Raw genomic sequence first — 16,381 nt, 5'->3', positions numbered from 1 at the left:
GCAGCACTGCAGTCTTTGGTGGCAGGCCAATTACAGCGAGCGAACAGACGCACTACACCTGTTAAACTAGGCTGAAACGTCTCTAAAGAGAACTGTAAGGAGAGAGCACTTTTACCCATCATTGGTACAAAACAAAACCAACACAGTACCAAGAGGCCACGTTGGAGGATGCTCCGGGGCATAATCCCTGCTGGAAGTGGGAACAGGGACACCTTGGGAACCACCCCACCCCACCCACAAGATTAGTGTCTGAATAATGGAGAGAAATCCCACAAAACTAGTAGAATACGAGCTGGTTTATCCAATACGGCACGCGACGCGTTAAGAAACCACTCTTTAGTGTCACCACACTCGGGGAGAGAAGCGTCTAGAGAGCGGAGAGATGAAAGAGTGATGTGCGCAGAAAGCTTTTTGTTTCCTCCTCTCCTCCATCTCCTCCTCTCCTCCTCCTCCTATCCTCCAGCCAAGACATTAAACATTTATTAGTAAGCTGCAGCTCTTTCCACAGCGAGCTACGCTGAGCTGTTGTGTGTGACTGCATTCAGATACCAGCAGCAGTGCCTCAGAGAATAGCTGAGACCGCTGGATCAATGTACAAACACACACAACCACGCTCACACACACACACACACACACACGCCTACATACACACGAGCCGAAACTAATACACACACTATATATCACTGGCACACATGAAGGCAGGCGCACAGGCACAGCACACACACGCACACACACATATACACACACGCACACACACAAACACACACACGAAAAACACACACACACGAACACACACTATCACTGACACACATGAAGGCAGGCGCACAGGCACACAAACACACACGCACACACACACCAACCACTCTAACCTAGTCTGAGACTGCAGCCCCCCCCCCCATCATGAGTGCATTGTATTCTGTCTGCTGTTTTACACCTGGTGCTGATTCTGAATGCAATCGCCCCGGGCTCGCAGCCAGCTCACACACTCACAGGAGGCTCACACTGTACTACTCACACAGTATTCTGCTTTCGCTCACGCCTGCTCACTTCCTTTCTTTCGTCTGTCTCTCTCCGTCTGTCTCTCTCTTTCGCTCTCTTTTTATATTGTCTTTTTTTACAATGCGAAGAAGAGATCTCAGAAATGATCTGAGATCCTCAATATGTGGCACAACAGATCGCCTGCAGTGCACTAAGTCAGTGGTGCTTGGTGAGAACATCTCCCCCGTCCCACTGTTCCTCTGTCTCTATGAAATATGAATGCATTGATATACCGTGTTCTATTTTTACCATGTGCACCGCACTGGCACCCGAAGATCACAGCGTGACAAGCATGGTGTAGCGCATCGAGGAGCTGAATCCAGGGACGTGTCGGGTAGTCTGTGTGTGTGTGCGGGGAGGGGGGGGGGGGGGGGAATGCATATGTCCTGTTGCCATGGCAACCGATAGTCCGGAGCCTATTAATTTAGTGACAACTGTCTTGTAAATACCTTCAAACTAGCCAGCTGCTGGATACGATACAAAGGTCCAAGCAAGGGAACGGCCTCATTGGTATGAGCTGCTATGAGATAATAAATGCTGCTCTGGTTGTAATTGCTCTTTAATTGTCAGACAGACGCTTGCTTGGTACCTTGCGAAGGATCTTGGTTTAGGTTTTTTCCTGTGAATTTGCCATACGAATCTCAACAAAATTATATATTTGTCAAATGTGACATATTTGACATTTGACAATTATATATTCTGACTAGTTTTGCTAGTTACACAACTTCAGACCTGTTAATGTGGACCTCTAAAGGTGTCACTTTGCAGATTCGTAAGGTGATATGATTTCTTTCCTCCTGCGGTTATGTAAGCACATGCTGAAAATGTACCCACTTTCTTTTAACCATGTGCACTTATCCTAAGAGCATGCATCAATATAATTAATTATGATTTCATAATATATGACATCCCTTATATTCATTATTACATCTATCATAGTCAGTGTACTGTATATGCGTATTAACAGATAGTGCAAGCCCTGGGGACACTGCTGTAAAGTGACAGGGATGAAAGGAGTAAAGTTGTACTTATCGTTGCCCCTAAGGAGTTCATAGCGCTTTTTAATGAGCTATTATTCCCTGGACAGTGTAGCATCCCTTTGATAATGTACCATCAACACAACAACACAACAACAAAATACAAACACGCATGCAAAAACACACACACCACACTCATCCCTATCCCCCCAACACACACACACACAACCCACTAGCCACACAAGGCCAAACAAATACACACATGCTCTCTCACTGGCATACATGCAGGCAGGAACACGCACGCGCACACACATACACACACACACACACACACACACACACACACACACACACACACGCGCGCGCGCGCACAGTCATACTGTCAAGGGTCGCTGTCATCATCTGAGGGTAATTGAAATGTGGGCTTGGCATGTTTTCTCTCAGTCCCCTCTAGAAGGGCTAATTAGGACCTCACTGCCAAGAGAACACCACACACACACACACACACACACACACACACACACACACACACACACACCTAAGGTCTTTGATCTGTACACACTCTGCAGCTGTTTGTGCTGTGCCGTTGGCGTCCACACACCTTGTCTACATACTGCTGTACATATTGACATTTAGATGGTATTTCTATTAGTGTTCATATTCTATCACCAGGTGAACTCACAACACTGTTATCCATGAATATAGAGCGCTATGGGTATGGATATGGTATCTTTACTACTATACTTAAAATAAGTCAAAGCCTAAATACACCTTTGTTTCATCTGTCAGCTATCAATAGATATATTAATCAATATAATTCATGACTCAAAGGACATTGGAAGGTAAAGGTTTTAATGCATATGTTGATTTTGTTGATATATATGTGAATATGCTAATCCAGTTTGACAGTTTTCCTTATTGAAACCCTTCTAAATAGCACTTGTATGATAGCATCTTAAATAATACTTTTATTAACCGTATTTTTACTCACTGTTTCTACACTTGCCCACGCACATGGATTAATCACTTTCCATGTCAATTCTTTTTGACATTTTTGATAATTTGGCTTCCTAAAATAGACCACATTCTGTCCCCAAATATTGTGTGAAACATATTTCAATAACCAAGCAGAGAAGTTCTGCTTGCCCCCAATGCCCCCCCATTGCATTGAAATTAAATCAAATATTATAATAATAATAATAATAATAATAATAATAATAATAATAATAATAATAATAATAATACATTTTATTTATAACGCACTTTACATCAATTCAAATATAATAAATAAAAAACTATCCCCCTCTTCTCTTTGAAACAGCCCTCCTCTACGCCACCATCTTCGGTAACGTGACAACCATCTTCCAGCAGATGTACGCCAACACCAACCGCTACCACGAGATGCTGAACAGCGTGCGGGACTTCCTCAAGCTGTACCAGGTGCCCAAGGGCCTCAGCGAGAGGGTCATGGACTACATCGCCTCCACCTGGTCCATGTCCCGGGGTATAGATACTGAAAAGGTATCTCGAACTGTAAGCCAGACATTCATTCACTTGCATGCACAAATGTGGTCTGTGTAGTTAGACCTGTGTGGTCTGTGTAGTTAGACCTGTGGTCTGTTTAGTGATCTGTGTGGACTGTTTAGTTAGGTGTGTGGTCTGTGTAACTAGACCTGGGGTCTGTTTAGTGATCTGTGTGGACTGTTTAGTTAGGTGTGTGGTCTGTGTAACTAGACCTGGGGTCTGTTTAGTGATCTGTGTGGACTGTGTAGTTAGCTAAGTGGTCTGTTTGGTGTGTTGTCTTAGTAGTAAGTTGTGTGGGCTGTTTAGCGAGCAAAGTGGTCTGTGTACTTAGCGGTGTGGTCTCTCTACTTAGCATTGTGGTCATGTAGTAAGCTATGTGCAGGGCTCTCAAGTCTCACGCATTCGGCGTGAGACACACGCAATTAAACCCATGCACACGCTCACACGCCACACGCCACACGCTCACACGCCACACCATTTGGGCCGCTATTTAAGAGTGGAACAGGTAGGAAACAAATGGGTTTCCCGTACGTAGGGTAACCAGACATCCTCTTTTGCCCGGACATGCCCTCTTTTTGAGACACACAGGATTTTATTATAGCCTCATACATGTTCACTTTGAATTTGCGTTGCGTTTGTCTGGGTCGTTCACAAACTCCTCCCCTACTCAGTTCTGTTCGCTTTGCATTGGTGGAAGTGAGTAGGGGGGGTGGTTAGGTAGAGCCTTCAGATTGGACGGTTTGACTTACTTAGTTACCGTCATGTTTTGTATTTATTTTTTTACCATTATTGTTTTATAGGGACAAACATTAACAAATCTCTCCTACAGGGGATTGATAAAGTTCTATTGAACAGAAAGAAACACTTGGTCATACTTTACACACTTTACCACAGCATTGGCCTACTGAATGCCACAGATATTTTAAGCATTGTACTGAATTCCACATAAATGTATAATTATGTTTTTGCACGTTTGCAACTTTTAAAAGTTCAGGGAAAAGTACATGCCTCTACTGGTGTTGCCCCCCCCCCCCCCCTCTGCCGACAAAATCTCACTCTGAAACTTGAGAGCCCTGCTATGTGATTATGTAGCTAGCTGTATGGTCTGTATAATTAGCTGTGTGGTCTGTGTAGTTAGCTGTGTGGTCTCTCTACTTAGCATTGTGATCATGTAGTAAGCTATGTGGTTAGGTAGCTAGCTGTATGGTCTGTGTAGTTAGCTTGGTGGTCTGTGTAGAATAGCTGTGTGGTCTGTTAAGGTAGCCTTGTGGTCTGTTTAGTGAGCTAAGGGGTCTGTTTATTGAGCAAAGTGGTCTCTGTAGTTAGCTCTCTGGTCTGATTAGTGAGCTGTGTGGTCTGTTTGATGAGTTAAGTGGTCTGTGTAGTTAGCTAAGTGGTCTGTTTAGTGAGCTGTGTAATGATTGAGCTAGCTGTATGGTCTTTACAATTAGCTGGTCGCTGTAGTTAACTTGGTCATCAGTGTAGCTAGCTCTGTGGTCTATGTAGTTAGCCATGTGGGCTGTGTAGATAGCTGTGTGGTCTTGTAGTAGGCCATGTGTTCTATAGCTAGCTGTTTGGTCTGTGCTGTAAACTGTGGTCTGTGAAGTATTTTAAGCTAGCGGTATGGTCTGTACAGTCGGCTGTGTAGTCTCTGTAGTTAGCTTTGTGGTCTTCGTAATTTGTTGTGTGGTCTGTTTAGCTAGCTTTTGGTCTGTGTAGCTAACTCTTGGTCTGTGTAGTTAGCTTTTGTCTGTGTAGCTAGCTTTCGGTCTGTGTAGCTAGCGTTTGTTCTGTTTAGCTAGCTTTTGGTCTGTGTAGCTAGCTTTCGGTCCGCGTAGCTAGCTTTCGGTCTGTGTAGCTAGCTTCGGTCTGTGTATCTAGCTTTCGGTCCGCGTAGCTAGCTTTCGGTCTGTGTAGCTAGCTTTGGTCTGTGTATCTAGCTTTCGGTTTGTGTAGCTAGCGTTTGGTCTGTGTAGCTAGCTTTTGGTCTGTTTAGCTAGTTGTGCGTTTGGCATGCAGTGTGTCTTGTTTTATTTATCGTTTTATTTAATTTATTTAGGTATATATATTTTTTATAATCATGCATGTGGACATTTTTATTTTATGTTTTAGTCTTCATGCATGTGGATGTTTTCTGTGTATGGAAGTGGTTGGCGCCCTAGTGTTAAAACCTCCCCCACCCCCACCCTCCCCTTTTCCACACATCCACACTACTGAAACTCAACTGGATACAATTGGTCTCGGTGGCTAAAGAGTTCGACCAATCCTGGTCTGGATGGTTACTAGCTGAAAGATGCCCACCGTTGTTAAACGTCTCTCTGATTGGTAGAATGGCACTCTGCATGTTTGTTCACCACTTCAAAAAGGCAATGTTAAAATGCAGTTTTGCAAAAATATCGGTTTGTGTTTCTTTGGAAGGTGAAAGACTTTCAGAAGCATGACTAACTTTATATTGCATGACTGTAACAGTCACAGATGGGAGATCTCTTCATGCAGAGGATCAGGGGGAGGTGTGTGTGTGTGTATGTGTTTTTCCATTGTAGGTAAATAATGAACGACCTACCTAACTGTTACCCTTGTAAGGTAATTAATAAGTTAAATAATTATTAATACATAATCTGGGTTGTGCTCTTATCAACCCATCAACCTTGTGCCGTCTTTTCCAATTCAAGATTCACATATGCATTTGAAACTATACTATTCCTAAAATAAGAAAATAAAGACTAAACCCTCAATACAAATTATATGTGTCTCCTTGTTGACTGCTGCTTGTCATTTAACCTGTGTGCTTGACGCAGCCCAGACCCTCCCCAGGTGGCTGTGGAGTGACATTCACGTCCCTGCGCACTCCGTCCAGCGGAGCAGGTCAAGTTTATTTGTGTAGCCTCCTCTATCATGATTACAGTCACGCAGGGCTTCACAGGCTCGCATTAGACACCCCCCCACTGCCACCGCCGCCCCCATAAGCCAACACAACACGACACAGTGTGAAGGGGAGGACATGAGATCAGGAAGGAACACGTAAGATGGATCCTTCGTTACAAAGGGGAGGGCTTGTGCCAGGTGGGCAGAAATTAAATCGTATTAATGGGATTGTTTTGGAGTTAAAGTGTGCGTCCTTGGACAATAACACTATATTCTCCTGAAGAAACGGCAGAAGGGCTCGGAGAGATTAGGACAGTATCCCAGCTCTCTCTCCCTCTCTGCTAGTTGTGTGTGTTCCCAGTGTACCCCTGCAGCTAGATAGACAAACTTCAGCCCTAATTTACAGTGTCATCAATCAAATGATGGGAAGGGGAAAAATTGTCACCGGGGCCACAAATACGATCCACTACGCCACTACGAAGAACGTTTGCTTTCTGCAGAATATAATTTTCTAAAATGAGGTGTTAGTCGGTTTTCACTTTTACAGCACAGAAAGAAGATGAAAGTGTGTGCAATTTCCGTGTCAAATTCTAATTGTGCCTGTTCTCTTTGTGTTCAGTTCATAGTCTCAGGATGGAAAATGCAATCAACAGCTCTCTACAGATATTCATATTCTTCACTCCCTGCCACCTAAATTATTCAATACTCTTTGATGGACAACAGTATCTAAAAACTTAAAATGTCCATAATATATCACAAAGGGATCTTCTCCACCACACACTTACCAAAACCCTTGCAGGGTAAATGTCAAAAACTTTATTAATATGCATCTGGCGCAGTCTGAATGCCCCATAGATTTTTTGTGTTGTTCATAATTCCTGAAAGTATGAAACACTGTAGCTTTATTCAACAGTACCGTCGCTGTAAGTGAGTGAACGGAAAATCAATAGATATGACATGAGAAATGACATGAGATTGCAATTTAAAACAACATATTTCTGTTGCCCAACACTTCCCATCTGGACTTCCAAATCCCATCACACCACACTCTGTCCAATCGGTGTAACCGTCCATCCATCTCTGTCTGTGCTCCAGGTCTTGCAGATATGCCCTAAGGACATGCGAGCGGACATCTGTGTCCATCTGAACCGCAAGGTCTTCAAGGAGCACCCCGCCTTCCGGCTGGCCAGCGACGGGTGCCTCCGCGCGCTGGCCATGGAGTTCCAGACCATCCACTGCGCCCCGGGAGACCTGATCTACCACGCGGGGGAAAGCGTGGACAGCCTGTGCTTCGTGGTATCCGGATCCCTCGAGGTCATTCAGGACGACGAGGTGGTGGCCATCTTGGGTGAGCTTTGACCTTTTGCACTCTCTTATGCCGGCCGTGTGAGATCTTGACCCAGGTTGATTGATGCATTGGTTGGAGAGGATGAGTTGTGTTGGAGGATTGGGCAGCCAATGCACACTCTTCTGTAGCAGAAGCGGCTCTTCCACAGAGGTGTCAACATTAGGATAAACACAGGTGGCGCTCAAAACAAAAATGATGGGTCTACTACTCTTAAGTACCAAAGGTAGACTTATCTTCAGAAGTGGAGTCTACTACCCGTGCCAGTTGCATTGAGTGTTGCATTGTTGATCTGTACAGTTTTTATTCTGAATAATGCAGACGTCAGTAGAATAGATCTTAAATACTATAGTTTAATGCTCAGCTCAGTAACTTAAGCGTTCACAACCCTAACGTGTCAGATCTTGTGCCATCTTGATCTCAGAACACAGAAGATTGCGTCTCAGTTGTATTTATTGTTGTGTGTTTATCTGCACCCTGTGTCCCCCTGATCAACCGCCTTTACAAAGGGAGTTTAGTGGTTTTCCCGAGCTGAGCCCTGGTCCCTCTCCAGAGGAGCCTCCGCTGAGGCAGACGGCCCAGGAGATCAGTGAAGCAAAAAGTATTATTGTAGCTGGAACTGGCCTCAAGCGCTGTCACTGGACGTGTTTAGAAAGAGCTTCCTTCTTACAGCGTGATGAATCAGACTGAAGAATGCCTGTTTCCGTTCCAGTTTAGTTAAGATGGAAACTTTGAGATGCAGGATAAGCAGAAATCAGGTTGTGTGTTAGAAGGTGCTAAAAAAGGTGGTGAAAAAGGTGGTGTGGATGTTTCACAGCTTCACCAGTACGTCATCTTTAGTTTTGTTTTTTCTTCCTATGATAAGAAAGCAAATAATAATACTTCAAAAACATGAAGGACATTTAAAGAGATTCATTTTGGAGAATTATCAACCATAGTTTCAAATAAAATGGCAGTTTCAACATTATCACAGTTTCTGTTCTATGTTTAAATAGCTCTAAGTTAATGACAAGCAAAAATAAATAAGAAAACAAAACAAAAACAAGCAACCCTAGACATCGTATTGATGTTTTTTGTGCCTCAAAGTAGGGGTCACAGTGACACATTGAATGTTAACACACAGACATACACACACAAGCACACACACACACGCAAGCACACACACACACACACACACACACACACACCGACAGACAGACACACACACACACACACACACACACACACACACACACACACACACACACACACACACACACACACATACACATACACACACAAAAATATATAAACACACACACACACACATACAAAACTACTGAACAGGGGATATGTTTATTGGAATTTAAGTTTTATTGTGGGGAACCTTTGACTTCATTGGTAATCTATCGGTGACTCTGAGGCAATCAATACACTATTAGATGAGTATTGCCCTGTTGGCTGGATTCACTGCAACAGATTGCCTGGTGATAGACTGTACTGCTGTAAATCTGATTCTCATTAGCCTAATTGCACCGTAGAAGAGAAGCAAATTTTAATTTACACAAGTTACCACCAGACAGAGGTGGTGATGGAGGGTTGGCCCGTGGACGGGGCCTTTCATCCCACATGAGAGGTGATATACATGCTCCATGTTGTGCCCTCAATATACACTCTATATTATATATTAAATATTCCTGAAATAAGAAATGTTTAAATAAGTGATGATCAGTTGTGCTTAATGTAATGTGAGTTATTTCTTGTTCAACAGTGGCCAGGTTCAGTGTTCTATTGCTGCTGATCTACTAAGTTTCCACAAAGTGTCGGCTGACTATGAGGGGAAGGCAGTGTTCTCGCTGAGAGGTTGGGGGCGGTGGTGGTCAGTAAGAAAACAAAGATTGCAATTAGGGAACTACTTCAATGGAGCAAGTGAAGGAGTTTTGAACAAGAATGATGCTGCTTGTTGACTCAAGTACCTCATTTACATATTTTGTCTTCCAGGGTAGAGAATATAACATTTCTTAGATATATCTTCCCTGCTGAACAGCTGTAAACCATCCTTTACAATCAAAGAAAGATTTATAAAATAGTAACAGAAACAGATAATTTTCCCCTGCGTGTTTGATTTTGACGTCTCACTGTGTACTGCTGTGTGTGCACAGGGAAGGGCGACGTGTTTGGGGACGTGTTCTGGAAGGAGGTGACCCTGGCTCAGGCCTGCGCTAACGTGCGAGCGCTGACCTACTGCGACCTGCACGTCATCAAGCGTGACGCTCTGCAGAAGGTGCTGGAGTTCTACACGGCGTTCTCCAACCACTTCTCCAGGAATCTGCTGCTCACCTACAACCTCCGCAAGAGGGTTGGTCGCATTCAACTCAAGTTTATTTATCTCTTGGCCATGCTTTCTTTCTTTTTTTCTTTCTTTTTTTCGCAAGAGGGTTAGTGTACTGGCTCACAGGTTTGCCTGCCATGATGTCACAGCATCAGTGAGAGGTCATCAAGGTGCCATCAAGATGCAATGCCTCACCCACTTATCTTCTTTCAAGAGGAATGCTGCAGCACAGCATATTTATCCACCAAACGTGTGGCACTCCTCACGCAATGTTTACATTGTGGTTTGCAATGCTTTGTTTCATCCCGCTTGGTTTAGTAGCCTACAGAAGGGATGCAGCTAGCTTGTAATCCAATTACTAGGTAGTGGGAGATCTCTTTGGGAGAGTGGAATTAGGGAGATTATTTCAAAACATTTTCAGAAGTGCATCTTAAAGAGGCTTATAGTGTAATGTGTGGCTGATCTTTGTGCACAGCAGTGTCTGCACTGCATAGCTGCAGCCTGCCTAATGCAAAATGTGAAAGTGTTTACCCAATTAATGTTTCAATGTTTAACCCTCTGTCTTGCTAGAACACTTAAGTCAGAGGAAATGGAGGGGTCACGAATTAACTAGCCAAGTGAAAATGGGTTAGTATGAAATTGGATTAGCTCCTTTAATTTACAGCTTCAGCTGTGTTCAGTGAGAGTATACTGTAGAAAAACACAGACAACGACTAAACTAGTATTGATTTGGGTTCTAATCACTGTATTATCAACGGCCACTGAAACAACCTTGTGAGTTCATGTTTGACCTGATGGCAATCAGGCCCAACCAAATCCTGAAGGAGAAAGCAGTGGCCCTAGCTTGGACAGCCCCAGATGGAGATTCACCTCCAGCCAAGTGGGCAGGGACATCGCCATACATATCCCAACCCGGGCCTCCTCCTCCAATGACAAATCTACAACAGTCACAGCGACCCCATGATCATAGCTACAAATCATTTTCATCCGTAATAGCATTCCCCCTCTTGGGAGGCTGCATAGGATTCAATAGCCTGCTAACAAAGTGGCAATCTCATCTAATGCCTCGGACTGGTCACTGGGGCCCTCGGCCTTCTGCATCCATACAGTGGGGGAATCTGTGAATTGATTAAATGGATAGGCTATACTAAACACCATGTGGTTCTCACACTGCACACACACTCCCCTCTGCGCCTTCCAGGTTGGGGCAGATACCTTGAACACGTAGCTGCTTATAATGTCTCATTAGGAAAAGCAGAGATGTGTGTTATATATACACATTGAAAGCAATGAGTCTCTCCTCATCATTTCCAGTGGATGGGCGGTGGCTTCAGTTGCCGGGGCTGTGAACAACCCGTAAATCTTTTTCAAAGTCAACAGAGATGCTCACAGCTTAAATGCTGCAGTTAAGATTTGAGAGTAGTAAAGACAGAGACCTGAAAGGAGCAGAAGGGAGTATGATTAAAAAAAAGTCAGAAAACGTGTGGAAATGTGGATGGATTTCCTGAGCCAATCAGGGAATAGCTGCCCCTGCTTGGTCATTAAAGAGCCGGAAGCGTTCTGGAATCAAGATGTCTCGTACAGAGGCGGTGCAGTCACACTGAACAGATGTTTCACTGAGGATTTCACTCACTAATTGCTGACGGATAGCAATGTCCTAACAAATGACACTCAAATAGTACATTTTGAGTCTTAAAGCTATGGATCAGTGTGTTGGTCAGAGCACTCCACTAAATGACCTGGGTTTGAGTAACTGGGGAGTGTGAGGCCCTCCAGGGAAAGCGCTGAGCAAAGCGTTTGTAACTAAGTGTAATGGGGTAATGAAGGCTGATGAAGACCACATTGTTTCCTCTCCACCAATAGATTAAAACCACCATAGGATCAGGGTGGAGCAACGTTGAATTGGCCGGAGTCTACCTTTTCAAATGTATGCTTTTTAAATGGGATTGTTTAGTGTAAGTTAATTTCTTCTTTTTCATGGCGAATAGCAAAGTCAGGAAGGTTAGGAAACTTATTCTGAGATGGTTATTTAGTAAAACATTATTGACATTATTATTGACTAAAAAACCTTTTTCTAAAAACAACATAAACAGCTAGTCCTAGTAAAACCACATGCAATGTAAAGAGAAAGTACGGACTGTGGAGTTTGCGTTTGCAAGAGCATCTTGGCTAACCGAAGCCAAAGGCACACCATGCTCTTTAGCTCTGCTTCCATGGGAATACCCTTTTTAGGGTGACATTTGCACAGCACACAATCCAAAAACACCTTAGCCAATCGTTTTCCTTCATGCGCCCAACAAACAAACTGCTCAGGACATTTTCATTTAATTATTCAATTAATAATTTAATGAATTAAATGAATGTCCTACTGCATAATCACTTGTATACTCATCGTATTCCCTAGCCATGGCTAAAAACCTCCCCTGACCCCCTTTGCTTTCACGCCATAGATCGTCTTTCGTAAGATCAGCGATGTGAAGCGTGAGGAGGAGGAGCGGCTGCGACGTAAGAACGAGGCGCCCCTCAACCTGCCCCCGGACCACCCGGTGCGCCGGCTCTTCCAGCGCTTCAGGCAGCAGAAGGAGGCGCGGCTGAACACCGACCGGCCCGACCTGGACGACCACGACCTGGAGCGGGGTCCCCTGTACACCGAGATCCCCTCGGCAAACAAGGCGCCCGTCGCCACCACCAGTATCGTCACGGTGACGGAGAGCCCGGCCACGCCCTCGTCGTCGTCCTCCCTGCCCCCCGGCTCCTCCCCCGCCCCCTCCGACAAGGCCAAGCTCCAGGCGCCGGTGTCGGCCATCGCCCTGATGGGGGGCCGGCCGGCCGAGCCCGCCAAGGTGAAGGGCTGGGGCCGCTTCAAGGAGTCCATGGCCAAGACGGACCAGTGGAACAAGGTGTCCAAGGCCGAGTCCATGGAGACTCTGCCCGAAAGGACAAAGGCTCACGAGCCGCCGCTGCCGCTGAAGAAGACGGACTCCTGCGACAGTGGCATCACCAAGAGCGACCTGCGCCTGGACAAGATGGGGGAGCCGCGCCTGACGCCCCAGGACCGCAGCCCGGTGCAGCCCGACGCCCGGCACGCCTTCTACCCCATCCCCGAGCAGACGCTGCAGGCCTCGCTGCAGGAGATCAAGCTAGAGCTCAAGGACGACCTCAAGAGCCTGAACGCACGAATGTCGGGCCTGGAGGCCCAGCTCGCAGAGGCCCTCCAGCTCCTCAGGGCCAGAAGAACAGCTGCTGCTTCCCCAAAGCCCCTTTTTGAGATCTCCAGACCCACGTCACTGGACAGCGACAAAGACGACCTGTTCTCGTGAGGGTGGAGAGAGGAACATGTGAGTGATGGACATTGAACTCGGGCTGGGACACTTTGCTGGCCAGCTGTTTTGTGTTGGAAATATCATGGTCTTCCTCAAGATTTGCTGGCTTTGACATTAGGTGCCCCTCAGTGGAATTCCAAAGGGGAGGTACTTTGAGTTACAAAGGTTTGTTAAGGGATGTTTGAGTGGAATAGATTTGCACAGGAGAGCAATGGAAAGACAGTTGAACAATTGAAAGCTGACAGCTACACGTTTGTTTAAACAATCTAATTATATTTTCCATAGCACACTGATGGAAAATGAGCTTGACCAATAATCGTTAGGGAGCGCTTGCATGTCAGAGACTTTTGAAGCTGTGCATCGGTAAGGATGCATCTTTGATTAACAACTTGCAACATTTGCATTTGTTTTTACACTCATAAAGAAAGGCATTTTGGCAAAACTTTGCACTGAATCAGGATGAGGCTATCATTGTGTTTTAGTGTCATTATTATTGTTGTAATTACAAATAATGTATTTCTGGCCAAGCTCTCTGTTACATCACAACGATAAGTGCCCCAGCAATGCCAACATCAATGTGTTGTTTATTATATATATATTTTTTTTTTTAATTGATTGTGAACGTGTGACAGATATGTCTTTGACCCTGTGCAAGCTGTATGCTTCAAGGGATTTAAAGGCCTTTTTGATTTGGCTTAGCACAGAACGTCTTTAACCCATCAATTCTTGTATCGAGATACAAAAAGTAACGATAAACAAAGCATGAAATATCCAGGTTGCCTAATATTTTTTCATATGTACCATGTCGCAGCTGTAATCATTTATATTTATCATAGTCACTGTACATAAGATACACTACAAGGTTGCCTGCAATGTATGGAATAATCGAAAAATATCAGATATCCTTCATATGCACTTCTAGGATTTTTCCGACTGAAATACATTTATAACAACCCAACTTGATGAAATATAAATGTATTACATTTATCATCAATTTATTTTTTCAATTTAATATACTGATGATTTATAGATTGTTTATCAAAGGATTCTTTGTTCAGTTATACAATCATAACCATTAGCAGGGCCCCTATATTAGTACTAAGAGTGATAACAGTACGTAGGACTTAACATTTGTATTAAGTCCTACGTACTTACGTTCTCATGTTACCTCCTATTTTGCTCTGCTGTTATTAGTCTTTATCACAAAATGCAAAACCTTTTGCAACATATTTTATAAATAATGTTGGATCTCTCTATTGTGTTAAGAGACCCCCCCCCCCCACACACACACACACACACACACACACAGACCTCGGCCCACCCATTGACCGTACTTCAATTAAACCAGACAGACAATCCAGACCACCTCCGTTTTTCTCTCAATGCAGACTGTTCTGTATTTGTGCTACATTTGTTTGTTTACTTTTTTAAGTTTTTATTCTAATCAATTCACACGACCGAACAACTAAGTGTTATTTTATTACCAGTGCGACAAAATAGTGTTTTGAAACAGGTCGTCTAATAGAATGTTTACACAATTTCTGTATAATACTGAATGTTAATATAATCTTTCAACTTGCATGATGCGTCGATGGAACAAGGTTATTAGCTGCTAATTGTACTAGAAAAAAATATTTTTACTTGTTCATTTCAAATGACAGACAAGACAGTGCTAATGCTGGGACTTTGATGACAACAAATGTTTGTCGGGACACCTATGATATGCACAGTTTATTGTATTAACATGTATCTGCAAGAACTGTCTCATAATCCCTTCACAAATCCCTGTTGCAATTTATTTATTTTTACATCACTTTTCATTGGCAACTCAAGTCCAAGAGGCAATACATACAAGTGTCTTACACTCTTATGAAATCCAGCATTAACATAATCATTATTATTAAACTTCACTGATAAGTAGATGAACTTAGCTACAATTAGCATGACCCACATTAACAGAAACCATGGCTCACGGAATGAAACATCTATACATCATGTTTATTGACAACCTTTACAGGTTGGGAAGTTCAAAATGCACCACATTATGGAAATAGAAGTGATACACTTTCCAGTATAATGAGCGAACATACAACGATATTATGTCCATGAACTATTCCATATGAATTGACATGCATTTTTTTAGCGATGACACTAAAGGCTTGAATAAAGAGGGATGGTTTTGTATGCCGGAAGGTGATTCCTATTTTATCATGTACTTTGCAAGTAGCATGAAGAGGTGCTGAAAAGAGAAATGAAATAGGCAACGGGATATGATGAGTCAGTCTATGAACTTGCAGTAGCTCTTAAGACACATTTGTAAACGGTCTATTGCCCACCATCTATCGATGAAAAAACGAATCGCTTGAATGCAACTCTGCAAAGTGTTGATCATTCACTATTCCCCCTGCAGTACATGGGGATGGTATTGCATGATGGTGGAGCTTCAGTCCAGAACTTAAAAAGCAATATCTAGAACTATTGTGTATCATTATAATGTTGTCCCAACTAGAAGGGACATCTTGCATAATGCAGCATTGCTTATTTTGAATACGGTGTCCCATTATGAAAAATAACATGACTGCAATCATAACAACATTGCCATCACTACTTTTGCTTGACGTATTACACTCAACATTCAGTCAGTTATTACTGTCCTATTACCATTGCCTGGTATTTAAAAGCATGTAACTGTGCCTTCAGGAAAGTCCCCTAATAAGTCATGCCCAGTCCTGCAGTAAATTATTATAGACGAGAGGAAGCATGAATCTGGAAGTTGAAGAGGATATTTCTATTTTTTGGTGGTCAGCTCTAGGATGTGCCTATCTTGCCAGACTTCTGGATCCACCGATTATACTGGAATGAGTTGTTTATACGAAATTTGATAATTTTGGCTGCATTATTCGGTCATATGTAATATTCACATGCCTGTAGACATATACACATATATATATATATATATATATATATAAAGAGAGAGAGTATATGTTTTAATAAAGTC

General features: G+C 43.5%; 1 protein-coding gene across 3 annotated transcripts in view; it reads left to right on the top strand.

The window, feature by feature from the left end:
- kcnh1a (potassium voltage-gated channel, subfamily H (eag-related), member 1a) overlaps positions 1-16,379 on the top strand; it is a 31,735-nt gene extending 15,356 nt beyond the window's left edge. The window contains exons 10-13 of one of the 3 annotated variants that reach the window (XM_060073936.1): positions 3,337-3,536; positions 7,500-7,752; positions 9,891-10,087; positions 12,511-16,379. In XM_060073936.1, the coding sequence (XP_059929919.1) occupies positions 3,337-3,536; positions 7,500-7,752; positions 9,891-10,087; positions 12,511-13,380 (1,520 nt within the window). In that variant the 3' untranslated portion in view covers positions 13,381-16,379. Of the gene's footprint in view, positions 1-3,336; positions 3,549-7,499; positions 7,753-9,890; positions 10,088-12,510 lie in introns of all 3 variants that reach the window. The other 2 variants (XM_060073938.1, XM_060073937.1) reach the window with 2 other exon arrangements.
- Positions 16,380-16,381: the final 2 nt, after the last annotated feature.

The sequence above is a fragment of the Gadus macrocephalus genome, chromosome 15 (assembly GCF_031168955.1).
Source record: "Gadus macrocephalus chromosome 15, ASM3116895v1".
In the NCBI taxonomy this organism is placed as follows: domain Eukaryota; kingdom Metazoa; phylum Chordata; class Actinopteri; order Gadiformes; family Gadidae; genus Gadus; species Gadus macrocephalus.
Note: the sequence above shows the minus strand (reverse complement) of the source record. Positions and strands in the feature narration are given on the sequence as shown.